This window comes from Protopterus annectens, chromosome 11.part0 (genome assembly GCF_019279795.1).
Source record: "Protopterus annectens isolate FY-2018-M chromosome 11.part0, PAN1.0, whole genome shotgun sequence".
Classification (NCBI taxonomy): Eukaryota; Metazoa; Chordata; order Ceratodontiformes; family Protopteridae; genus Protopterus; species Protopterus annectens.
In genome coordinates, this window is record NC_056745.1 from 562,396,163 (window position 1) to 562,423,595 (window position 27,433).

Below are 27,433 nucleotides of genomic sequence, written 5' to 3' on the forward strand. Positions count from 1 at the left end.
GTTGTCTGTGTACACCTTCAGGGGGCATGAAGGGAACATGGGGAGAAAAACTTGAATATCCAGAATCAGACCTCCAATCTCTTTGATGTTGATATGGTCTGACTTCTGATTGGGGCAGACACCCTGAACTTTCAAGTGACCAAAAGAAGCCCCCTACCCCATTTCTGAGGCATTGGTGAGCAGCTCTTAAGAAGGGACTGGAGGCTGAAATGGCAGGCCTGGGTTGACAGCAACCTGTGAAATGCACCACTTGAATTCCTTCTTGAGACAGGGAAGGAGAAGCACACTGAAATCCAGAGGGTGACAATACTGCAGCCAAACTGACGTGACGTACCATTGACACTTCTGCATTTGCAGTGTGGCAAGAGGGAGCATTGAAATAGAAGAGGCCAGGAATCCCAGGGCCTGAAGAAACTTCCTGGCTGGCATGGCAGCCAGAGGAAGAAAAGACTGAAAGAAGGCTGTCAGTGACAAAACTTTTGGAGGTGGAAGAAAGGCCAACATTGGCACTGTCTAAATCCTGTATCCCAGATACACATGATCCTGAGAGGGAGTCGGGGCAGAATTTTGGAAGCTGATAGTGAACCCTAGACTTTGAAGAAGAGAGATAATGAACTCCAGATCCTGTAACAGGTGACTGGGAGAAGACACCTGAGGCAATAGGTTGTCTAGATAAGGAAACATTAGAATGCTTTGGAGCCTGCAGAAAGCAATCACAGGAGCTAGGGATATTCTGAATACCCTTGAGACAGTAAAGGGGTGAAAGGGCAAAACAGAGAACTGAAAATGGAAGGATGATGCAGAGAAACATAAACTTCCTGAAAATAGGGTGAATAGGGATGTGAAGGTAAGCATCTTTCGCAGCCAAAGACACCAGAAAAGCCTGGAGTAGTAAAACAGAAAACAGGATTTGAAGAGTAAGCATCTGTAAAGAAGGGACCTTGAGAAAGGTGTTGAGCCTGAGAGATCCAGAATAGGTCACTTAAGTGCCCTCCTTTTGAGGAATCAGGAGCATCCTGGAATAAAAACCCTTTCCCATTTGGGAAGGGGGGACAGGTTGAATGGTTCTTTGGTTCAACAGGGACCACAGGACCTCCGGGAAATGAGGAAGGTGCTCTAGAGGAGGTTGAGGAATCTCTGAAAAAGGAAGGAGAGACTTCCATACCATGATGTTACCCTTACAGATAATAGAAAGAACCCAAGAGTCTGATGTGATGAGATGCCAATTTGGAAGACAAAAGGAAAGCCAAAGGGACAAAAGAACCTGGTCTAAAAGAGGAGAGGAGATGGTGAATTGTCAAAGAAAAGCAGGCTTTTCAGATAAAAAAGATTTCTAGGCCACAGACATCTGATCAACGTTTGCAGAGGCAGATGGCTACCACTCTTCCTGCCCTTGGAGGCCTGGCGGGGTTGCCTGTGAACAAAAGCAGATCTAGAAGGATAATTCCTCTGGAATTTAGGAATAGGAGAGGCAAAAATATGTTTAAGGTCCTGCAAGGCTCTGCCTTTCTCTTGAAGAGACTTAAACATGTCAGTAGCAGCAGCTGCTGTCCCAAAAAGATGTTTGTTATCCAAATGAGCATCCAGAAACTTTGCCATAATATCCTCGGGCAGAGACTGGAGACAGAGCCAAGAATAATGCCTCACGACAGACCCAAAAGCCACATCAGCAGCATCATAGCTATACTTGATAGAGTGGCGAGCCACTTGAGAAGCAGAAGCTAAAATAGATAAGGCAGAGGATTTGCCTTCAGAATCAGGGAGGTCAGAAATAATCTGACTTAGTTATGTATGCCTTGTAGTTAACAGCCCTAAAGACCAAATTAGAAGGTGTGTAAACAAGTCCTATTCATTGCTCTACTGTCATTATCATAAGGCAAAAGTTTGGAAGAGGGCAAAACACAACAGCAGGATTAGCATGACATTTAAATAAAAATGGACAATCATCAGGAACCTTATAGAGCATATTAGGTTTCTTAGGGACAGGAGGCTGAGAATTAGGAGACTTGGAAGCAGTAGTGAAGGTATCTAACAAGGCAATCAATGGTTTAGGAGTATCCACCTGAAGCAACTCATAACATCTTCTCTGAATAGCAGACACATGAAAAGACTCCCACATAAAGTATTCCCTCATCCTAGCAATTGTGTCCCCAAAGGACAATTCCTAAAGAGGAGACTCAAGGCTAACAGACTCCTCATCAGAACTGTAAGCCAAAGGTGAAGGCATCTGTGTAGAATAGGACAAAGACCCCTCATCAGACACCGAATCCTCATCTGAGGTATCCAGTTCACTAAGCTATTTAGAAGGGCTAGGGGTTCAAGGAGGAGCAGGTACCAAAACCCCTTGATCTTGAGGGGATTTTAGGGTCGTCAAGGCAGAAAACAAACCCTTTCAGTAGCCTTAGGACAGACCGAAACATGCTTAATTTTTTGTCTTTTCTTGAAAGGGACATCAGCCCTAACAAGTACTGGAGGTTCTGATCCTTGATGAGATTAGTTAAAAGAACCATAAACCTCTTCCCTGACCAGTATCTGCAGAATCCCTCTAAGACCCTCTGAGATAATCAGTCACAGTTCCACCTCAACATCTGGAGCAGTCTCCTGGAAAACCTCATTGGACGTGCAAAAAGACGGGCCTATCCCGGCCTCCGACAGGGTTGTGGCAGAAGAATCTGATGTAGATGCCGAATGACCTACAGTGCTATTACCCACTTCTAGAAGGATGTCAAGTCAAGTGGAGGCTGGACAGCTTAAGAATCCATCCGGGACTTCTTGGCCTTTTACTTATTGGGAGTATCTTGGGGTTAAAGGATTCTACTATGGTACCGTGAGCTGACTGTTTGAGAAATAGATTTTCAAGATAAATGGCCAAGGAAGACAAATAGCTTCCCACACTGACGTTTTTCATTCTCGGATGACTTGAACTGTAGGTAGAAAAATAAAATTCAAGACTAAGAAAAGAAAAAAAAAACAACCCAGTGGGGCACTTATCTGACGGCTATGTATTCAGTGCAGCAACAAGGTATTCATACCAACTAGCAGCAATGGTGTTCGAAATGCTGGCAAAGAAGTTCTGGGTAGTAGTGTCCCCTTTATGCCCTACGTTATGTGCAGGGAGGATAAGTGTGATGTGCAGCTCATACAAGATCATTAGGTTTTTGGATACTAGCCAAGGGACTGGGCTGCCCTGGGCAAGAGATCCCTTCTGTTTAGAATACTGCAACAGTGATACAGAAGGACATCTTAAGTTTACTTGCAATGTTTATTGCTTCTGAGCCAAGATTGCAGCTTAAAAAGGGTCTGTGGACTAGTCCACCTACACAGTTACCATGTGTGAGTGTGTGTGTGTGCGCACATATATGATGTGTATATATACATATACATGGGATTACCTAAAATGATCTAAAACAACATAAGATCAACAGTAAAAATATCGACATTAAGATACCTAAATGCAAAAGGATGTAAATTGCTAATTTATATATATATATATATATATATATATGTATATATATATATATATATATATATATATATATATATATATATATATATATATATATATATATATATATATATATATATATATATATATATATATATATATATATATATATATATATATATACACCAACTCTGAGGATGCACAACAGTAAGAAAAGGGCATAAACCCTTCTGTAATATAGCTTAAATTTTGTCAGTATTGTGCGTTTTAGATGTTTTTCTAAGGGTGCAGCTTAATCCCCCCACCCAAACTAGTGGTGACACCTTAATTAGCTGTACCCTGACAACTAGAGATGTAACATACTTGTCTTTGTACTGGAGAACTGCAGGGCAGCTCTGGTATTGTCATCCTTGGCAGTTTACTTGAAATACATACAGCCTAACCACACACCCCAACACTTCATGTGGCTCTGCTATAGTCACCACCATTGCTTGGTACATAGTAATGGTTAAAGTAAAAAGTAAAAGCTACTCTTTTTGATGAGTCTATGTACACTACTGCATTATTCCCCTGCATTTGCTTACAGTCATTGCAGCAGCAAACCAGCACCAACTGCTCTCTCCAGTCTTCTTTCATTGTGTGACTCCTCCAGTATCAAGGATGGCTGAGTCACGTCTAAAGCTTTGCCCATGCATAACATGGATGTGACTCTAAGAAAAATTATCTGCCCATGAATATGGTCTTGTGGTACCTCTTCCAAAATTAGCTTTATCTGTGAATGATTACTTTCTAGTTGTGGACTAGCTGCCCTGTTTGGTCATTAGTTTATAAATGAATGTATTTGCCCACAATGGAAAGTTATGGAAGAGGAAAAGCAAGAGGGTGGACCACATTACCAGAGGCCTTCTAGAAGCCCGTTAACACAGGTTCATTAAACTTTGCTTTGCTAGTGTTACAGTGTATCCTGTCATTTAGTTATGGGCTTGAAGTGTTGGAGGAATTAGGGCATTTGGGGATGGATTTTTATTAATGCAGATTTTAAGTCACTGAGGATTGAGCCTTTCTTTATGTTACTCTAAAAAAAACTTTATGTTAAGGTTAAAAGGGATGCATATGTAAATGAATAATAAACTTGTCAGCTTTTCTGAAAATCAGGCTGATGTTCACATTCATACATTGAGGCTTTATCTGTGCATGAGTTAATGTATTTGTAAACTAATCTAGTAGTGCTTGGCAGTTAGCATTGCTTAGTTCTGCAGGTGGGTTCTTACTGGATTGGCTTTTGTGCAGAGTCCACACATACTCCCTTTGTCTGCTCTGAGTTTCTCTGGGAGCTCCATTTTCCTCTCGTATCCTAAAAACATGAAGTGAGCTTATGATCCTTAAATTATACACACACACACACACACACACACACACACACACACACACACACACACACACACACACACACACACACACACACACACTCCTCAGCAGAGTTTTTTTTTTTTTTCGGTATGGTTTTCCTTCTTTGCATGTTGACTTTGTCCTCCTTTTATCAGTTTTGAGCTCACATATTCCACTTTTCTAGATATCTCTGGCATGAGGCCAAGGGATGACTGGAGAGACCATCATCCAAGGAGCAGTGGATGTGGTTTGTGACTTTGTGGACCTCCTGGCAATTGATGTCTCTTCTGATGAGTCCTCAATCCCCGCAGTGGCTGATTGGAGTACATGTGCCTCTGCAGGGCATGCTACAGGGCTGCTGTAAATGGGTTGGGATCTCCAAGCCTACATCTTTGGCTGTTTCACTGCTATGCATGCTTCTGCTTCTGAGTGTTTGTTGGCAATTGGCTGACTGGAGTCACCACTCTCTCCCCACTGAATGGCTGCTGACCGCTATCCCTCACCAATGGGCTTTTCCAGCATCTGTGCCATTGTTCCATTTAAGTTATCCTTTTGTGCCATAGAGCCAGATGGATGATGTAAGTTGGCTTTTATATCTTATATCTTATTAATTGTAATGTGAAGAGCAGTTAGTATGACTTAGACTCATTTGAGAACTGCTTATTAGATACAATGGAAAAGAGACAATAGGTAAGTTAAGACTGGATTGCTTTGTTGTTTTCTTGAAGTGTCAGAAAGGTTATTTTCTTTATTTATTTGATATTTATTTACCAGAAAAGTCCAACTGGACAGAAGTCCATTTTCAGCAGAGGCCCGGGGAAAAACGCTCCATTAAATACAAAAAACAAAACATTATAAAAAATATAACACTAACATATTTGGTACAGAATAAAATACTCAAAAGTACAAATGACTTATATTACACCTAAAAAATAGTCAAAGGTGGTATAATAATATAAAAGCATTTACATACAAAGAATAAATGTGACAAGACTTAAAAGTTATGAAATAATTAGAAGTACATAGCAAAATAGCGAGTAAGGTACTCTGGTAGTAATTAGTGGTGGTTTTACATATATAAAAGATCCAGGAGGATAATTAACATGAGAATAGATAGAGTGGCTGGACAGAAGATTCAAAGAGAAAGAGGAGGAAAGGACTTGGAAGTAACATTATAAGAAAATAGTAAGAAATACAATAATGGCAAAGATGAAGAGAGGAATATAGGAAGGGTGAAGATAGCCAAGAGGTAGACAAGAGCAGAGCCAAGACTTATTCAGGAAGTATTTTGAAATGTGAGGGGTTTGTACTAGGATGTACTGGGGGACTGTGTTCCAAATCTTAGAGGTCTGACTGGAGTAAAGAGAGTCTCCATAGTTGTTATTTGCTTTTGTGACTTGTAGAATCTTTCAAAGGATCTCAGGTGTCTTTTATTGGATTGAGGTTGTATTAGGTCATGGAGGGCAGGGCACTTATCTGGTTAATAGACTATACCATGCACTGTTGTAAGTTGGGAAAATATTAGAAGATTGTGTTGATGTTCTTTGTGTTTCACTGTTGCAGTCATCACATTTGGGTTATCCCAGTAATACCTAATACCAGACACTTAGTATTTCTGCATCAGTTGCTGTCGCTTGAGGACTGACGTCAGATCGTCAGTAGTATAAAGTAAGACAGCTGACGCCATTACATCAGTCATTCTTGCCGTGGAACCCAAAGAAGCAGCAAGTTGAAGTTTTCTAAAGCTAAGTACCCCATTGGGGATCCTTTTTTCTTGCACTAACCGATATCAGAAAAAGTTAAAAATTTTCTCGCCCGTGGAAAGCAAATACCACACTGAGACTTCCACTCTTACTGCATCACTTGTTTACGCCCAGACGACGACATCCCCAGTTGTTGCTTCTGTGCTGTGTTCAATGCCAGAACTATCCATTGTCGGGCCCTTATTGTAGCCAGATATTTTCGTTTACAGTCTTTGAATTATGATATGGCTTCAATAAACCATCCAACAGCAGATCTTTTGAAAAAACATAAAGATAAAGACAGAGACAGACCGCACAGATCCAAACCTTCCAGTGACGCTTCCATTAAGCTAGTCATCAGTCCTGCGGTACTCAGTGAGTCGTTTTATCAGCCCCTGATGCCTGCTTCAGTTGATTTGCAGGCCACTACCGAGACTCTTTCAGAGTCTGGTATGCCACAGTACTCTTCTTCGACTAAGGATCCTGCGGTCATCTGTACCTTGGATGGGTCCAGAGCCGCTGAGCAGGCAACGGCTTCTGAGGAAGCCCTTCGCAATACCAAATCTCGACACAAACTGACGTCGTCTTTCGCGACTACCATTCTTTCAAAAACGACTGAGTTTCTTAGGCCCAGGGTTCGAACCACACCCAAGAAACCGACGACCCACACTCAGGTGCCTGCTACCTTGCATCAGACTCAAATGCTTAAAATAGCGGAAAACCTTATCATGCTGATCAGGGGAAGCCAAACTACACCCTTTTGTCTGAACAAGAGTCAGATGAATCTGATACATCTGACTATGAAGACATGCAACACCTCTCCACCGATGAGGATTCTGATGCAGAGGACTCCATTCCTTCAGCCTCTCCCCCAGAGGATTTTTCCTTTGGGGAAACCCTGCATACATTAAGGGAGCATTTCCAATGTGAAAGTCAGGACTACCCTCAGTCTAAAAAGAGACTCAGGGAATTCTTAGATCTTCCGCAGCACAGACCCTTGGCCATCTCCCCAGTCTTGTATGTTGTGGATGATGTCTTTCTTGAATCCAGCTTGAGTCCTGACACCCTACCTCCTGCTCCCAGAAAGCCAGACAGGTACTATAGAGTCCCTGACTCTCACAAATACCTTTTTAAAAATCCAACAGCTGACCCTGAGGTCATTTCTCAAGGGCTAAAAGGGATTAAAGCAACCTCTGCTAAGAATCCCACCCCCTCAGACAGGGATTCCCGAGCTTTGGACAAATGGGGTAAAAAAGTATACACTTCAGCTACTCTTGCTATCAGGGCACTAAATTGTCAGTTCCATATGCTGAAATTTCAGCAGCTTACCTTGGAACTCCTTAAACAAGAAGTGTCTTCCTTTCCTGCTTGGGTAGAATCCAAAGATTTACAAGACTTAATGCATTCTGCAAGCCAAATAACTAAACATACTTTGCACTGTGGTTTTGACTCCCTAGAAGCTTCTTGCAGGGCACAGTCATTGGATCTGTCATTAGAAGACATGCATGGCTTGAGGAACAACCCCTGCCAGACCATGTCAAATCTAAATTGTTGGATGCCCCCTTGCACAAAGACAACTTATTTGGCATTAAGGCAGAAGAGGTCTTAAAAAAGATGGAAGAAAAAGCAAAATGTATGCAAACAGTTAAGGATTTCTTACAAGTCCAGCCCCCTAGGTTCAGCAGGCATTGTCCCTCCAAGCACTGGTCCTTTCCTGCTCTGAGTAAATCAGCCCAGTCTAGGCCCTGTGGAAACAGACCCCCACCCCAGACAGCAACCACAGGGAATGCAGTGATCTAAGCAGTGGACTACCTCCACTTCAAAACCAGGGAGTTCTAAGCCACCCCCCTTATGGTAAGAACTCACAATGACTTACCTCCTCCACCTCCCCCCTCTGCCCACCCTTGCTTACCCCTAGGAGGAAAACTCTCCTTTCACTCAAGCACCTGGGCCACCATAACCAAGGACCCATGGGTTCTGAACATTGTGTCCCAGGGATACAAATTTTCCTTCCATACTCTTCCACCCCCAATAGGGTTCCCAGATCTACCACCAAATCCATGTGCAGAGGCTCAAAAGGAAATCCTTTCCTTGCTCTCTCTGAGATCAGTAGAGCATGTTCCTGCAGAACAGATAGGCCAAGGCTTCTACTCCAGACTTTTTCTGGTGCCCAGAAAAGAGGGCACCTGCCATCTCATCCTCGATCTATCCATTCTAAACACTTTTCTGGTGATCCCAAAATTCAGAATGTTCACCCTCCAGCAACTGCTACCCATGTTCTCCAAGGACGCTTGGCTAGCCACCCTAGATCTAAAAGAGGCCTACCTTCACATCCCTATCAGGGACTCATGCAGGAAATATCTCTGCTTCAGGGCAGGATCTCAGCACTTTCAGTTCTCTACTCTTCCCTTTGGCTTATCTTCTGCTCCCAGAGTTTTCACAAAATGTTTGGCTCCGGCCATTGCCTGCTGCAGACAAAGAAATATTCAAATTTACCCATACTTAGATGACTGCCTTATTCAAGCAGACAGCCAGATAAAGCTGCTCAAGCACCTGGCCTTTGTAAAGACCCTACTAATCTCCGAAGGGTACACAGTCAATGAAAAGAAATCCGAACAGGTGCCCACCCAAAGGATAATCTTCCTGGGAGCAAGTCTGGACACAGCATCCCAGATGGTATTCCTTACACCAGAGAAACAAATTTTCCTGACAACCTAATTCTCTCAACTAGCCACCAGGCCCCAGCTATCTGCAAGGAAGATCCTGCAAGCTCTGGGGTTCATGGCATCTTGCATTCTACTCATTCCATGTGCCAGACTGCATATGAGGAAACTTTAGTGGTACCTAAAGAGCCTTTGGTGTCAACAGTCTCAAGACCTGGAAACTCTTCTACTATAATTCCTTGCCTCAGAAAGGAATTTCTTTGGTGGGCAACAGCATGCTCCCACAACAAAGGACTGCCCTTCTCCCCACCCCCCGCCACCCAGACCCTCACCACATATGCATCAAACTACACTTGGGGTGCACACCTGGACGGCAGGTGCATACAGGGCCAATGGAGCCCTCAGGAAATCCCTCTGCACATCGATCAAAAAGAGATGATGGCTGTGCAGCACAGCTTGATAGCTTTCAAACCCCATCTCTCTCCAGGGCTTCTCCTGATCAAAACAGACAACACCACTGTGATGTGGTACATCAACAAGCAGGGAGGGACTTACTCCTACCCTCTATGCAGGCTGGCCATGACCCTTTGGCTCATAGCCTCCTCCATGCAACTACACCTGATAGCACAATTCCTACCAGGCTCTCTCTAAGCAGAAACCTTCTGGACCCACACAAGTGGCAACTCAACAGAAGTACCTTCACCCTAATAACTCAGAAATGGGGAACACCAAAGGTCAACCTTTTTGCCTCCCACACCAACCATCAGCTCAGCAAATTCTGCACCAGGGAGCATCACTGCATGGCATGGAAAGTGGATGCCCTGTCTTTCCCCTGGGTCAATCTGTCAGTCTATGCCTTTCCTCCCCTACCTCTCACCCCTAGGGTACTGCTCAAAATAAGGGAGGAAAAGCCAAGGACCATTGTTATAGCTCCAGACTGGCCCCGACAACACTGGTACCCTTTGCTGCGCAGCCTGTCCCTGCTACCTCCATGGCATCTTCCTCAAATTCCAAATCTCCTGACCCAGAAGGAAGGGGAATTCATGCATCCCAAATTGCAGACACTCAGTTTGGCAGCTTGGCTTATTCCTTAACCCCGGACCAATCTGCCATCCTCAGTAAACAGGTTCTGGATGTTATCCGTGAGGCCAGACGTCCTAGCACCAGAAAGTTTTCTGCAGATAAATGGAAAAAGTTCTACATCTGGATCCAGGCTAAGGGAGCCAGTACAGCACAGCCCTCCATCCCTCTCATCCTGGATTACTTAGCTGACCTACTACACAGTGGCTCCCTTTCTCCTGTATAAAAATTCATGCCTCTGTTATTTCTGCTCATTTTCCCACTGAGCAGCCTCTTTTCTCACATCCTTTGATCAAACAGTTCCTCAGAGAGTCTAACAACTTGAGGCCCCCCAGAAGGGCACCAACACCAGCTGGGGACCTTAACTTTGTCTTAGAAAAACTCACCCTGCCTCCATTCGAACCAGCTTCTTCTGAAGAGCTAAAATTTCTCTCCTGGAAGACAGCATTCCTTTTGGCCATCACCTCAACCAGAAGAGTCTATGAGCTGCAAGGACTCATGGCTGTGGAACCCTTCATCATCTTCCATGCAGACAGGGTATCCATCAGAACTAATCCATCCTTCATGCCCATAGTGGTGTCCAGTGTGGCTCTCAACCAATCCATTCATTTGCCCACCTTTTTTCCTAATCCCCAGAACAAGGGGGAAATGATTCTTCAGTGATTCTCCCAATCACTCTCATTCTCACTAGACATTTTTTGCATCACCCATACTACTTCCCCATCCACATATAGTGCAACCCTATAATTCCTATTCAGACCCCCCCACCTGGAAACAACATAAACTTTATAACCATGACTATCACACAACTAAATCTAGTCTGTCTTTCTCATAATTCTTTACAACACCACAAGTTATCACTCTAGCAATATCCCTAAACGTAGTAGCACAACACTGCATTATGCACTCTCATACACAGACACCACACATTATAATAATATCTGCCCACACTTATTCAAGAACTACATAACGGACCAATTCAGAACTAAACACGTATGCTCTCATTCCTACTCCAAAAAAACACAATACTTTCTCACACTCCTCACCAAACTCCAACATCTGTATAACCATTTTAACTCCAGGCTCACCATAAGTGGGGTTATCCACCCCAACCCAGGCCCAAATCCATCCTGTCCAACACAAACTGCTCCAACACAAATGTCAGAACATAACACCCCCACTTTCTTCATCCCTGGGCAAATCAACAACAGCAGCAAAACCAACCATCTTTTAATGCTAAATATTAATATTAGAAGTATCAAAAATAAAATACCTGAACTCCAGGCCACAATAGCACACTACTCCCCAGACATAGTTGCTTTAACAGAAACCTGGCTAAATAAAAACATAGCTAACTCAGAAGTTCTCCCTACGGCTACAATATCATTAGACAAGACAGATCACTTCGTAAAGGGGATGGAACGGCCTTACTCTACAAGTCCAACTTAACTGTCCATCAATTACCAAACTCCTACCCCTCCCCAATAATTGGGACATACTTATATCACAACTTCAACTTCACCCTAAAAGGTCATCACCACAATTGTGATCTATATTCCACCTGGTAATACACCTGCTAGCCTTGAAGACTTCTTATCCTGGTGTTCTTCCGCATACTCACAAGAAACCCTTATTCTGGGGGACTTCAACCTAGATTGGTTCACCTGTATATCAGAACCACCAAGTAATCTAATAAATCTCCATGGCTACCAGCAGCTAGTCCAAATTCCAGCTAGGTGTGATAAAAAATCTAAAAGGGAATCCATCCTTGACTGGGTCCTAACTAGCAACCCCACATTGTACCCTCACACAGGCAGTCTCCCAGACACCTTAAGTGACCACAACATAATATACTTTATATGTAGTAGAACAAGCATATGCAAAACCACTAACTAGAAACACAAAAAAATTCTCTCCTGAGGTCCTCAACACTTTACTGTGTAACTGTGACTGGACCCCCCTAAAAACCCTCCCACTTGACCAGGCTGTAACATATTTCAACAAAACATTTCTACAACACCTAGACACTGTTGCTCCATTATGCAAAATCAAGGTTAGAACCTCTACAAACCCCTGGCTCAGTAAAGAAACCAAACAAATCTTCAAGTCCAGAGACACTGCCTGGCGTTACTATCAAAAAAACAAAGAAACACAAAGCCTAACTAAGTATCAAGAACTGCGCAACCTTGCAAAAAATGCATTAGGCTGGACAAAAAATCCTACTACACAACATTACAAACTAAATACAAACACAACCTGCAAAAATTTTGGAAAAATGTAAACCACCTACTAAAATCCACCCAAAAGGCTACCCGCAAACCAACCACCCCTGACACTAAAGTTCCCATCGAAACATAATTCAACTCCCACTTTGTGAACTCAATTCTATCCTTAGTATCACAGGACAGTTCCTTCCTCACTATCCCCCCCAACACAAATAACACTAATACTAGCTTTACCCTCAAAACAGTTTCCACCACTTCAATCAAAAGCATGCTCTCCAAACTAAAAACCTCATCAGCAGTCGACCTACTCCCCAGCTATTTCTTGAAACTTACAGCAGATGCTATTGCTATCGCAGTCTCCATTCTCATAAACAGATCAATTGTTGAAAACTATGTGCTCAAACTCTGGAAAATATCCTATGTTACACCCATACATAAAGGCGGGACCTCCACTGAACTTAATAACCACAGACCCATTGCTTTACTCTCCCCCCTGGCCAAGATCCTAGAAAAATGCATCCATACCCAGATGCTAAACTATCTCCTAGACTGCAACATCCTGTCACCTACTCAGCATGGTTTCAGACCTGCCCATAGTACCACTACAGCTCTCCTCTGCTTCACAGACACAGTAAACCGTCTCAAAAATGAAGGCCTGCAAGTGTCAACTCTTTTTTTGGATATGTCCAAAGCATTTGACACAGTCTCACACCAAATCCTGCTAAACAAACTAAACCAATATCATCTATCTAATTCCACTCTTACCTGGTTCCAAAGCTACTTAACAGACAGGTACCAAGCTGTGAAATGGGAAAATTCTCTGTCTCCTCAGCTGCCCTTAACTATAGGAGTCCCACAGGGTTCTATCTTAGGACCACTACTATTCACAGTCTTCACAAATGACCTCCACACCTCCACGCAGCATGCATCTATAATTCAGTATGCAGATGACACTACCCTAATCTGTGCTGCACAAAACATTCCCACCCTTCTGCAAACAACTCAACTAGCATTCTCTGACGTTGAAAACTACCTTACCAAAGCCCAACTTATCCTCAATCCAAAGAAAACTCAGCTTATGATTATAACCAGTTCTAACAAAAACACTAGCAGTCAATTCACTATCTACTCCACAAATGCTACTCCAATTGCTCCAGTGGCACAGGCTAAGCTATTGGGAATAACCATAGACTCCCACCTAAAATTTGATAGTCATCTGAACTTAACTATTAAAAAAGTACATGCCAAACTGGGGTCACTCTACCGTATCAAACCATTTCTTACCAACAACACAAGATCAGCCATTGCTCGCTCCCAACTTCTATCCACCCTACTCTATGCATCTCCCATTCAGACTAATCTCAACAAAACTGAACTAAGCAAAATGGAAGCTTGCTATAACAGAATTGACCAATTTTCTGCAAATTGCTCATATAGAACTCATCACTGTACTGCTTTGAGACAGCTCCACTGGCTTGAACTGCCCAACCTCCTAACCTACAATCAGCTCTGCCTCTGTCATTCTATCTATTACCTCCCCAATAAGTGTCTTTCCCTCAAAAACCTAGTACAACATCACTCAGCCAAAAGGCCTCTTAGATCATCAAGCAAACTACTACTAGAAGTCACCAACAGCTACAATAGCTTTGGAGATGCACTATATAGTAGTTTGGTGGCTACAAAATGGAACTCTGTCCCTACTAGCATTCAAAACACATCATCCAAAGCCTCCTTTAAAGACCTCATCAGGCAACATCTCAAGCAAAGTTGGCAGTGCCATGATTGCTCCCCAGGCTAGTGAAAGCGGAATACATATACATACTAAATCTAGAGCAATTGATAATAGTTTTTCAGTCTTACTCACAAACACTGGCTAATCTACAATGTATGTACTGTACCTGTGTACTATGTATGTATTCTACCTACGTTCCAAAGTTCAGCCGTACACCACAAATCTATTACTTACCTTTATTTTTAAAATTAATATTTTTTTGATTGTTCTCTCCACTGTAACTGTTTGTGCCACATACCACTGTAAAAACATGTCTCTTGTAATTTGTGTGTATACTGATCATGTCTAAATAACTAAATGTGTCTGTAATTTTTCTTTGTGGAGCTTTTCTCCCCGGGCCTCTGCTGAAAAAGGGCCTTTTCGGCTCAGTCAGACACCCCCGGTTAACAAATGTAAAATAAAATAAATAAATAATGGCTATCGAATTTCATATTATTATCAATTGTAACACCAAGTAGCTTGGTATGAAATACTAGGGTTATAGTAATATTAAATGAATGTATTTGAAAGGAGGACCTGGGACCTCAAGTTTTGTTGTTTGAAAATAACATTAACTTAGTTTGAGTATTCAGCACTTCAAAATGAAAGAAAGACTGATTTGCTTTTTTGCTTTTTGAAAGACCAGAACAATGTAACATGCAGTCTAAGATTAGTCTATATTCAGCACTTCAGAATGTTAGTGACTAAATGGTGTAGGCAAGAATGTTAGTTAAGGTGTACCTTGTGGGTTTAAAGTTATAGTATTACATAACTGTAGTCCAATACATAAGGTTTTAGTTATCCTAATTTAGTTGTGTACAATTTGTTTTAGGTTGTTACTGAAGGCTTGTAGAGGGATATATGTATTTTTATGTTGCTTATTAACAGGCGTTGGAACTTTAAGGGTTCTGGTCTGTAAAGGTGAAAGAAAAGTTATGGGACAGAAATGCTCATTTTGCATTGCTGCATACCTACTCTTTTTTAATCTCTTTAGATTGCATACATAATTTTCCAACATTAGCGTCACTGTAGTAATTTAAGCAACTTTAAACTAGCAAATAAAATAAAAAAATAGCATTTTAAGCTGCCAAATACTGTATCAGGTATATTACTTCTGCATGATTTATGTAAGGACAGTTGCAGCTTTCTTTTCCATTTATCTTCACTCTATTAAGGTTTTCCTGTCATTTGTTGCTGTTTTTTTTCAATTTATCAGACATTATTTAGCTTTATCAAAATGAAAATATGTTTGTTGCTCATTTCATTTTGTTTCTATTATACACCCCCATATAAAGTAAAGCCCAGGGATGATCAAATATCCTAAATAAAATTACATATCTGGGCTCCATATTATGCTGCTGATTAAGCTGCATTTCCAGAATGGGCTTTATGTGACAGCTTAGCAGTGAAATGGATTCTGAGAAAAAACTAAAATAGTGAAATAGTTGAAAGAATACTGCCTTCCACTAAAACAAAATAATTAAATAAAAATAAAAATTTCAAAGTGTTCTGCAGTACATTTTCCAACTACTGAATAAAATTAATTTCCAAGGTTACTACACCTTGGGGAATATGAGACATTGGTACTTGTACCTGTTCATTTAGTGTATCTGAATTTTACTTTGCAGCTGTTTCATTACAGAGTTGTCATGTAAAGTTGAATTTTACAAGTGTAGCTTCAGCAGATGACAAAACTCTTGTCAATTTCCATGCCTCACATCAGTATTAATAAATGAAGCTATTGCATAAAAGTACTTTTGCATAGTTTAGAAGTTTATTCCATTTCTGATGGAAACATACTTTTTTATGAAAGTAATGTTCAGGAACTGATAATTACGAAGCTTGTGTTAATTTATGCTGCTTGTTCTTATAATAACCTTAAGGTGAGTTTACCGGTTTCAGGTCATATTTCTCATGCTGGATATCTGCTTTTAAGAAGACCCCTGTTCCCATGCCTTTCTCTGAAAATCCTGCTATTGCAACAAGTTCTATGATCATGTCTGTATAAAAGGATGAACAGTGAGTGGGGGATTACTACAGCAAGGACTTTAAGTCATTCCCTGCTTCACAATATCATTTTCTTCCTGTTTTGTTTGAACAGGAGACCCCCCAACACACACACACACACACACACACACACACACATTGAATGTTTGTTTACACTAACTGAATTTCAGTTTGTACCCATACTGACAGTAATTTGCATAATTTCTGATATTTGTTTATGTCATGTTAAATGTTTTTCTTTTTCATTTACAGGGTCAACTTAGAGCTTTACGCAAATAAAACAAAAATAGTAGAAATTGATGGGAGAGTCAACACCACTTCATAGAAGATGCCATGCAACTTCTCATGACCCTGTTTTTCCACCTAAGAAATAATTACCTAACATGGAATTTATTTTTAACTGTCCACAGTTTTATGCATCCATTTCAAAAATGTTTGTATGCTCAGTTTGTTTTATGGTGTACCTGAAGCTTAAGTATATCACTTTTTTGCTGGCCATTTGGGAATCTAACATTCTGATGAACTAAAATGCATTGCTGAATGAATCATTCATTACTAGTGCGGAAATAAAGGTACATGATCATGCAGCATGTTTCATCCTGAACACTTATTTTGTTTTTTAACTATCCATAGGAGATACCGTTTACCATTTTAGGTTGTTGCCAAGGAATCTTAAGTAATTTGACAGTAGAAGATGTAATGGCTGGCTGTTCCATTTATGAATCAACCCTGTTCAAACAGTCACAAGTTATAACATACTGACCTTGAGTGCTGTCCGTTTCATAGAGCTAATAGTTCTTTTTTACACCTTAGCTAGTTTAACGCCACTCAGAAATTCACTGATGGTAGCATATTAGTTTTATTGAAAACTATCATTAGCATGTATAATCTTATTATGTTAGCTTTTTTTTAGAAAATTGCATTTAAATCACTGATCTTAGGAAATGATGGTGATATTTGTATTGTTTGGGCAGCAGTAGGTAGTAATCTATACAACATTAGCTTTACAGTTCCAGCCATGTTGAAGTAAAAAGACTTTTAACATAAATGGGATAAGGGTTCTTTTCCTTCTTTATTTGTTTTACAGACTACTTTCTAGACAAACACTGTATTGTATTGTCAGGTCTGGAAAAGGCTTGTAGGTTTCCAGAGCAGCACAAGCAGTGTTTCTTTGAGAAGGAGACCATATGTAACCTGCATCATTATTCCATATCATTATGTTTTAGTAATATTTGTAGAAAAGTTTACAGTAAGGTACTTTTCTGTTAATTATATTTTCATAAATTTTATGCATGGAAGTATTTGATTTCATTATTTGACTTTCAAGTTGGAACATGTATTATAATAAAGGTTTTGCCATAGTTGTATGTTGCTGTCCAGCACTTGTGTAAACTTTAATACTTGTTATGACTATTTGTTTGTTGTAATTAAGTGCTTTGTGATATCAAGATGCACTTTAACTCTCTGCTGTGGTACAGTTTTTATGTGATTTATGAAGCTGTTACAACATCATTGGAAAAACGTGTTATTTGTGGACAAACGTAGCTTGGCAGATGTACTCTTTTCCTGCTTGCCCCTATGCTTGAGCATGACTCCTGGGCATTCACCAAGTGTTGCCATAGTGCTGTACCATCATCCCTACTGCAGGATTGGTGAGCCCACATCATCTGGTCATTTGCTTCCAAATAAGAAAACTCTAGCTTTTTCTTGTCTTCCATGAAAGTTATTCCATTTATGGCAAGTCTTTGTCTAGAGACAATTTAAAGGTCATTGGTAAGTATATTAAATAGTAGTGGTCCTAGTATAGAGCTTTGGGGAATCCAATAGAGACTGCTAGAAAGATGGGGTATGATGAGTTCCATTTTACACTTTGTGATCTAGCCATTATATAGATGCAGACCCAAGAGATCATGGAGATGGAAAGGTTTAGGCTAGCTAATTTGTGAAGTAATTTGCCATTGCAAACTATATCAAAAGCTCTTTAGACATGTCTAGGAATAGTGCGGAAGAAATACAGGACGTGTTTCTGTTTTTGGTTGTCAGTGTTAAAATGAAAAAGGGCAGTGATAGTACTATTTGTAAACCAACGTGTACGTAGTACACTATCTTAGGCCACTGATATTAACCATTTATCTTTTGATTTGAATTCTCCATAACCATTTCTGTGTTCAATCCTGATCAACATGAGGTTGTTCCAGGAGTTTTCTATACTTGCAACTATATTTATGCATTTTCCACATTTCTTGCCTTCTCAAAACTTTCATTATGTCTCAAAACTTTCATTATGTTTGGGTGTTGTGGGGTCAGCAGATATGTATGCAGTCCCACAATTGCAGATCTGTATGCAGTCCCACAATTGCAGATCTGTACTTGTAATCAGTTTCAAGGAGGCCCATACCTCCTTCGGAACAGGGAATGTATAATCTTGATATGCACTGATTTTTATGAATTATTTGATTAACATGGAGCATCATTTTTGTTTTCCAGTCTAATCTATGTTACTTCATCCCATTTCATATCCTGTACATTTGAACTTCTTCTTTCTTTTACTACTTCTATCCATTTAGCGTCTTTGTTATGTTCCATGGGATCTTTATAAATATTTCTCCAAAATGCATCTATTTCTTTTTTTTTGGTGGTCTTTCAATTCCTTTTCCCTTGTTTTCCAGTTCTCTATAAAATTTTGTGTCCTCAATAAATTGCTTATTTTGTACTTTTCCTTTAGATTTATCTATGTACATTCCAAGTTTTTTTTGCCTTTGCTGATATTTTTAGTTTATTATTTGTGATAGTGCATGATAAATCCTGATCCTTTATAATACTGCTCATTGTTTTTATCATGTCTATATTTCTGAGTATATTTGTTGATTGTTTCCTCTTCTGTACTCTAACAGTGACACTTCTTGTCTTAATTGCTTTATAGTTTTCTCCATTCACTACTTCTATGATGGCATTCAGTTTCTCCCCGTCCTTTCCCTTACTACCCTGTGTTCTTGTGGTAGGGCTTTATCTGTTATTAATTTGGCTGCACAGTAATATATCCTGTTTACTTCTGTTATATCGCATGAATCTCAATGGGCAGTCCTAATTACTGTGTTCATTTGTTTTATCAAACCTCTTTTTCGGTTTTATTGACCTTTTGCTGTCTATTTCTTTCTTTGATGTTAATATGTATAGCCATCTCCATTAAATCAAACAACTGTTCTCTTAGATCATTTTCTTCTTAACTAAGGGCATATTCTTTGTTCGCCATTTCCTGCAGATATTCTGCAGAAAGCTCCAGAACTTCTTCCTGTGCCATGTTCACTTCAGTTTCACCCTGTATCATCCATTGCTCTTTCATATGGGAACTCACTGGCCTGTCACTCCACATTGGCTGTGTCAAAGTTGCCAGAGTTTCCTGATGTTTTTTGTTTTACTGTTGCAATCCTTACACTTGGGTTATCCTGCTGGAAGGCTACCCTCAGTTGGCCTGAATTCCAAAGTCTAAGTTCGGCGTTGGTTGCTGTCGCCTCTTCCCTGACGTCATTGTGCCAGGGGTATAAAAAATGCAGCCGACGCCATTTTCTTCAGTCTTTCTTGCCGCGCGGTGCCCAAAGCAGAAGCAGTTTGCAAGTGCCGGTCGGCCGACTCCTGAGATTTTCGTGTTCGAAATTAAGATCCGAAGTCTTCATTAAAACTTAAGTACCCCATTGGGGAAAACTTTTTTCTTGCTCCAGACCGATGTCAGAAAAAGTTAATAATTGTATTTCTTGTGGGAAGCAAATACCTGATAAGGATTTTCATTCTTACTGTATTCCTTGCCTAGGCCCTGACCACGACGTTGCTTGTTGTCGGTTTTGTGCTAGATTTAACCAGCGCACTATAAAGCGCCGGTATGATTTTGCTTTTCACTATTTTGGCAGAAGATTTAATTACACAATGCCGTCGGATAGCCAACCGACTACCGCAATTCACAAGAAATGCAAAGAAAAAGAAAAGGACAGGCAGCCGAGGTCTAAAACCGACGACGAGGCTTCTTCTAAGCCAGTCGCCGGCTCTCAGTGAGGTGCTTTCGCAGCCCCTGACGCCCGCTACTTTGGACCCGCAGGCTGCTACAGACTCCCACGTGGAGTCGCCTAGGCTGCTGGAAGCTCAAGGTATTGGACCTTCGGAAACTATTTCCTCAGATGGTTCCGGAGCCGCTGAGCAGGCATCGGCTTCTGAGGGTGTTTTCAGACCTACTCAATTGTACATTAAAGCGACTCCAGTTACAAAGGCAAAGACTAAAGCATGTTTAAAGACAAAGAAACAAGTGCAACAGCCTCATGGTTAGGCCTCCATGCCCAAAAAACAGATGCTCAAAATGGACGAAGACTTAATTACTTTGATCAGGGGTTCCCATCCCCCTCCTGATAAGAGGCCTAGGCAAGAGACAGAATATGAATCTTCAGATCAGGTTTCCATTTCCTCAGATTCCTCTTCTGATCAGGAATACTCTCTTCCTCCCTATGAGGATTCTGATGCTGAAGAATCTATCCCTTCAGCCTCTCCTGAGGATTACTCTTTTGGGGAAACCTTGCATACCATGAAGGAACATTTCCACTGGGAGAGCCAAGATTATTCTGAATCTAAGAAAAGGCTCAGGGACTTTCTTTTACTCCCACAACACAGGCCCCTAGCTATTCCGCCTGTGTTAGACATTGTAGATGATGAATTTTCAGAGTTCAGTCTGACCCTTGACTCCTTACCTCCAGCTCCTGTTAAGCCGGACAGGTACTACAGGGTGCCTGACTCTCATAAATTCCTTTTCAAGAACCCTTGCTGCTGACCCAGAAACTATTTCTTAGAGTCCCAAAGGGGTCAAGGCATCTACTGCAAAAAACCCTGCCCCCTCCGACAGGGATTCTAGGGCATTAGACAGATGGGGAAAGAAGATTTACACCTCTGTTACATTGGCTATAAGGGCTTTAAATTGTCAATTTCATATGCTCAAATATCAACAATGTATTATGTCACTGCTTAAACAGAAAATGTTGATAAATTCTGAAGGTGCAGAAAACAAAGAAATGCAGGATTTATTGCATGCAGTTGAGCAAGTTGGAAAGCATACTTTGTAATGTGGTTTTGATTCTTTGGAGGCCTCCTGTAGGGCCGCTGTCACAGGTTCTGTTATTAGGAGGCATGCTTGGTTAAAGGAACAAAATTTACCAGATCATGTCAAAGCAAAATTATTAGATTCTCCATTACAGCATGATACTTTGTTTGGTGTTAAAGCAGAAGAGGTGTTAAAGAAAATGGAGGGACAAAGCTAAATCTATGCAAACAGTCAAGGATTTCATACAGGTACAGCCTCCAAGATTTAGCAGACACTGGCCTACAAAGAATTGGTCTTTTCCAGTGTCAGACAGACCACAAAGGGGCAGATACAGATTCCCAAGAGGCAAATCCCAGTCCCAAGGTTTGTACAGGTCTAAACAATGGGGTGCTTCTACCTCCAAAAGTGGAGAAGACAAATCACAGCCTTACAGGAAACAGTCCCAATGACTTCCCCCTGCCTACGCCAAGCACTTATCTTCTGGCAGCGCCTTTAGGGGGAAAACTAGCCCTTTTTTCTCAAAATTGGCACAAAATAACCCAGGACAAATGGGTCTTAGACATAGTGTCACAGGGCTACAAGTTTCACTTTCATACCCTGTCAAGGGCAAACGGTTGGCCAGACCTGCCAAAAAAACAATGGGCAGAGGCACAAAAACAAGTCTCAATCCTCATGGACATGAGGGCCATTCAACAAGTACCAGAACAAGAGCAGGGACAAGGATTTTATTCAAGACTGTTCTTGGTACCCAGAAAGGACAAATCCTGGAGACCAATACTGAACCTATCTATTCTAAACACATATCTGGATATACCAAAATTCAAAATGTTGACCTTACAGCAGCTTCTGCCCATGCTGGGCAAGAAGGCTTGGCTTGTGACTTTAGACCTAAAAGAGGCATACCTGCATGTCCCAGTCAGATAAACATGCAGAAGATACCTCAGATTCAAAGCTGGCTCAATGCACTACCAATTCTCTGCACTGCCCTTTGGCTTATCTACTGCTCAGGGTCTTCACAAAGTGCCTGGCACCAGTAATTGTATTCTGCACACAAAGAGGAATACAAATATATCCTTACTTGGACAATTGCCTCATTCAAGCAAAGAACAAGGACATTCTACTATAGCATCTGGCGTTTGTAAAAAGATTACTACCATGCCTAGGGTACACAAAAATCAAAACTAGTACCCTCTCAAGAGATAATATTCCTGGGTGCAGGCTTAAATACAACTGCCCAGATGGCTTATCTCATGCCAGACAAACAAAGGCAACTGACTACCTACTTCACACTGTTGGCAACAAAGGCACAGTTATCTGCAAGAAAAATTCTGCAGGCTTTGGGCTTCATGGCATCCTGCATTCTACTAATTCCATATGCAAGACTGCATATGAGGAAACTTCAATGGTACCTAAAAAGTGTTTGGACTCAGCATTGCCACAGCCTGGAAACAATAATTACTCTCATTCCATGCCTGCAACAGGAGTTTCGATGGCGGACGAAGGCCTGTCACCAGAACAAGGGACAGCCATTCACCTTACCCCCAGCCAGCAGACATTGACAACAGATGCATCAGATTATGCCTGGGAGGCACACATGGCAGGAAGATGTATTCAAGGCACATGGTCCGCCAACCAAATGCATCTACATATCAATCAAAAAGAGATGCTAGCTGTTCAGAATGCCCTGACAGCCCTCAAGGACCTACTTCATCCGGGACAACTACTGATAAAGACAGACAATACCACAGTCATGTGGTATATAAACAAGCAGGGAGGCACTCATTCTTACCCCCTCTGCAGACTAGCCATGACTTTGTGGGACACAGCATTGATTTACCAAGTACATCTGCAGGCACAATTCCTGCCAGGAAAGATAATTACTTTGGCAGACGAACTAAGCAGAAACCTCATGGATCCCCACGAGTGGAAATTGGATCCACAAGTCTTCAACATGATAACAAGGAAATGGGGATGCCCGGACATAGACCTATTTGCCTCTCCTCACAACTGCCAACTAAAGAGATTCTGCACAAGGGCTTATCACAGACAAGCATGGAAAGTGGACGCCCTATCTTTCAGCTGGAAAAACTGAACAGTATATGCCTTTCCTCCACTGCCTCTCCTCCCCAAGGTACTCCTAAAGGTCAGACAAGAGAAGCCAAAAATGATACTGCTTGCCCCAGACTGGCCCTGCCAGCACTGGTATCCAATCCTAAGGAACTTATCTCAATGCCCAGCTTGGACCTTACCTCAGATACCTCACCTACTATCCCAACAAAACAATCAGATCCTGCACAGCCAACTCAAGACCTTAAATCTTGCAGCATGGTAGATAATGTAGTCATACAAAACACACCTCTCACTAAAGTGGTGATGGATGTCATTTTGGAGGCCAGGAGGCCTAGTACTAGAAAATCTTATGCTGGAAAATAGAAGAGATTCTGTGCCTGGAACCAGGTACAAGGAATTGACACAGCAGTACCAAATATTCCTCAGATTTTGTAGTACTTAACTGAGATGCTGGACAAAGGCCCATCCTTTTCATCAATTAAAATTCATGCCTCTGCCATTTCAGCTCATTACAATACAAAGCCACGAATCCTTTCTCATCCTTTGTTAAGGCAATACCTCAGAGGAGCTAAAAACTTAAGGCCTCCAAGGAGATCACCAAAACCTGCATGGGACCTCAATTATGTTTTGGAAAAACTCACTCTGCCCCCTTTTGAGCCAGCCGCTACAGCTGATACAAAGTTTTTATCTTGGAAAACAGCTCTGCTCCTAGCAGTAACCTCTGCAAGACGAGTCTCATAGCTACAGGCACTCATGGCTGTGGAACCTTTTATCATTTTTTATCCAGACAGGGTTTCTCTGAGGACAAACCCGACATTTATGCCTAAGGTAGTGTCCAGTGTGGCCCTTACCCAAACTATTCATCTGACTACTTTTTATCCAAACCCACAGAATAACGGGGAGAGAATTCTGCATTCTTTGGACATACACAGACAGCTACACGTCTACTTGAACAGAACCAAAGCTTTCAGAAAGACTGAGCTTCTACTAGTGGCATATGCTGCAGGATCACCAGGAAAGGCGATCTCAAAACAGACTATTTCAAAGGGTATAGGTCACTGCATTTGTTTCTGCTATTCACAACATGGCAAGCCAATGCCTAAGGGCATTAGGCCACATTCTACCAGAGCAGCAGCCTTCTTCAGGGAAGTACCAACGAAAGACATTTCAGAGGCTGCTACCTGGAGTTCAGTGCACACCTTTACAAAGCACTATCATTTACCACTCTACTCTAAATCCAGGGCAGGCTTTGCCACTACAGTTCTGCAGGGCCTCATAGCCACTCCTAATGCTGTTTAGCGCCAGCCTCCCAACCATAGCTTTGGGATTCAACCCAAGTATAATGACTGCAACAGTGAAACACGAAGAACTTAGTACAGTTGTGTACACTTACCATAAATGTAGATGTTTGAGTGTATTCACTGTTGCAGTCCAGGTTACCCACCCACCATCCCCCATCTCTTTGCTGGAACGTATCTACACTTCTCTAATCTATACAACCTATGTGGTGTATTTGCTTGTAGATGAAGGTATTATATATTTTGGTGCATGCATGTTTTATTGGCATATTTTTAGCCTACCCTTTTGGGGGCACCTGACATCTGGGGCAAGAAAAACTAAAGAAAATGGCATTGGCTGCATTTTTTATACCCCTGGCGCACTGACGTCAGGGAAGAGGCGACAACAACCGACACTGGACCTAGACTTTGGAATTCAGGCCGACTGCGGGTAGCCTGCCAGCAGGATAACCCAAGTATAATGACTGCAACAGTGAATACACTTGAACATCTACATTTATGGTAAGTGTGCACAACTGTACTTTCTTTCCCTTGCTGTATAGCTCCAACTGAACCTTTGTACTGGTTTCCTGTGGGAGGCTCCAAAGTATCTTCATAAGTCAACTGATTGGATTCTTCCTGCATCGCTGGTTTCTCCATAAGTTGGGTGTCCATTGCTCTGTCTTGTTGTGTTGTTATCTGAGCTAAATTTTTCTACACTAAATCCTTCACTTTCCAGGTACTCCATAACCTCAATTTGTATTTCTTTAACTTCTCCATTACTAATCCTCTTTTCCTCTATGTTTTCTTATTTTTTATATTGTAAAATTTTCCATATCTGGATGTCTTAAGGTTCATAGGTAGGTACTAGGCTATCGGCCCAAGGGCCTAAGTAAGCCTAGCCAACAAGGTTCCCTGGCTTACGCCACCCAAGAAAGTTAATTTCCTGTGCCCCTGTCGAGCAGAGCCACAGAAGTGATCCCCGGCATGTATTTCCTATTTCCCATCCACTCATCAAGATTTTTCTTGAAGAATGCTAATGAAGAACTTTGCTTGACATAGATGGGTAGCATCTTCCAGAGTATAGGAAGTGTCTGGGACAGGAATCTATCCCTCCAGCATGTCCTGTTTATTGTGGTGACAAGGTTTAGGTCCCTAGAGCATGTAGCTTGGAGGGATTGGGATTTCTTTAGGTGTAGCATGTCCAACAGCTCTAGGTTTAGCATAGCTTTATATGTTAGGCAGAGATCTCCTCTGAGTAGGCGATATGCTACAGAGTAAAACTGGAGTTTTTTAAGACAGTCAGTGTAGGGCATCTGTTTGAGGCTAGTAATCCTCTTTGTGAGGTACTTCTGTGGCCTTTCCAGCTGCTGCAGATGTTTTGTGAGGTACATTCCAAAAGGGGCGTTATACTCTATAATGGGTCTAATGAGTGCCTAGTAGAGTGGAGCAATGGATGAGAACCTTTTTGTGATAATTTATTTATTTATTTTATTTTACATTTGTTGACCGGGCTAGTCTAACTGGATACATGTCCATTTTCAGTAGAGGCTCGGGGAGATAAGCTCCAAAGAAAATAGCTGATTACAGTAATAAAGATTACAAAAATATTGGCAAATACAAATATTAATACATTGTTACAAAATTCACTAAATATGACTGTATATACAATCGAGGAGATAGCATTAAGTAAAATAATTCACAAGAAGTATTCTTAATAGATGGTTACTTAGTTTACAATTGCCACATAGAAGGATTTCCTGACTACTATGGCGATGTGATTATCAAAGGAGAGACTACTGTCCACCTGGGTCCCAAGGTTTCATATCACACATTTGGTGTTAAGTAGACTGCCGTTTATGTGTTAGTTCATGGGTACAGAGTTTTTAACAAAGGGGATGACAGTGTACTTTTTGACATTGAGCTTGAGGCTATGCCTCTGACACCAGGCATCTGTGTCAGTGAGGCCCTTCTGTAGGATGTCCACATCATGTGGGGACTCTACTATGGCTCCTAGTTTGCAGTCATCTGCAAACTTCGTTAGCCAGAGGCCTTCTGTGTTAACCTGTACTTCAAAGAAGTAGATACCAAACAGGAGAGGTCCCAGGACTGAACCCTGTGGTACTTCACTTGTCACTGGTTTGAAGTCAGATTTGGAGTCTGCAACTTTTACAGTGTGGGTTCTGTCAGTGAGCCAGTTGGCAGCCCATCTTGTGACGTAGGGATTTATACCTAGTTTGGTGAGTTTAGAGAATTCCAGAATGGGGGATGGTGTCGAAAGCCTTGGCGAGGTCAAGATAGGCTGTGTGAGCCACCTTACCCTCATCTACGACTTTGGTGACTGCCTCAAAGAAGTCGATCAGGTTCAGAAGGCATGATCTGCCTTTCACAAACCCGAACTGGGTGGGGTCCAGAGTTTGGAGGTTACCAATGTCTTTGTTTATGAGTTCCGTGGCCTTGCAGACCAGGCTTGTCAGGCTAATAGGGCTATAGTTCCCAGGATCAGTGGTGGCACCCCCTTTGTGGAGTGGGATAACTGTTGCTGTACGCCATTCAGTGGGCACAAAGCCTGACGTGAGAATATGATTGAACATGGTGCTTAGGTGGGGAGCCAGTTCATTCTGAAGTTCGTGTAAAACGCAGCCTGGGATGTTGTCTGGTCCCATGGATGCTGTGTTTTTGGTTTT

At 41.6% G+C, this 27,433-nt stretch overlaps 1 protein-coding gene across 1 annotated transcript in view; it reads left to right on the forward strand.

The window, feature by feature from the left end:
* The window catches only part of CREB3L2 (cAMP responsive element binding protein 3 like 2), a 2,450,910-nt gene extending 2,433,221 nt beyond the window's left edge, over positions 1-17,689 (forward strand). Inside the window, exon 11 of the mRNA XM_044087227.1 lies at positions 16,575-17,689. Within this exon, the coding sequence (XP_043943162.1) occupies positions 16,575-16,647 (73 nt within the window). The 3' untranslated portion in view covers positions 16,648-17,689. The remainder of the gene's footprint in view (positions 1-16,574) is intronic.
* The last annotated feature ends 9,744 nt before the right edge of the window (positions 17,690-27,433 follow it).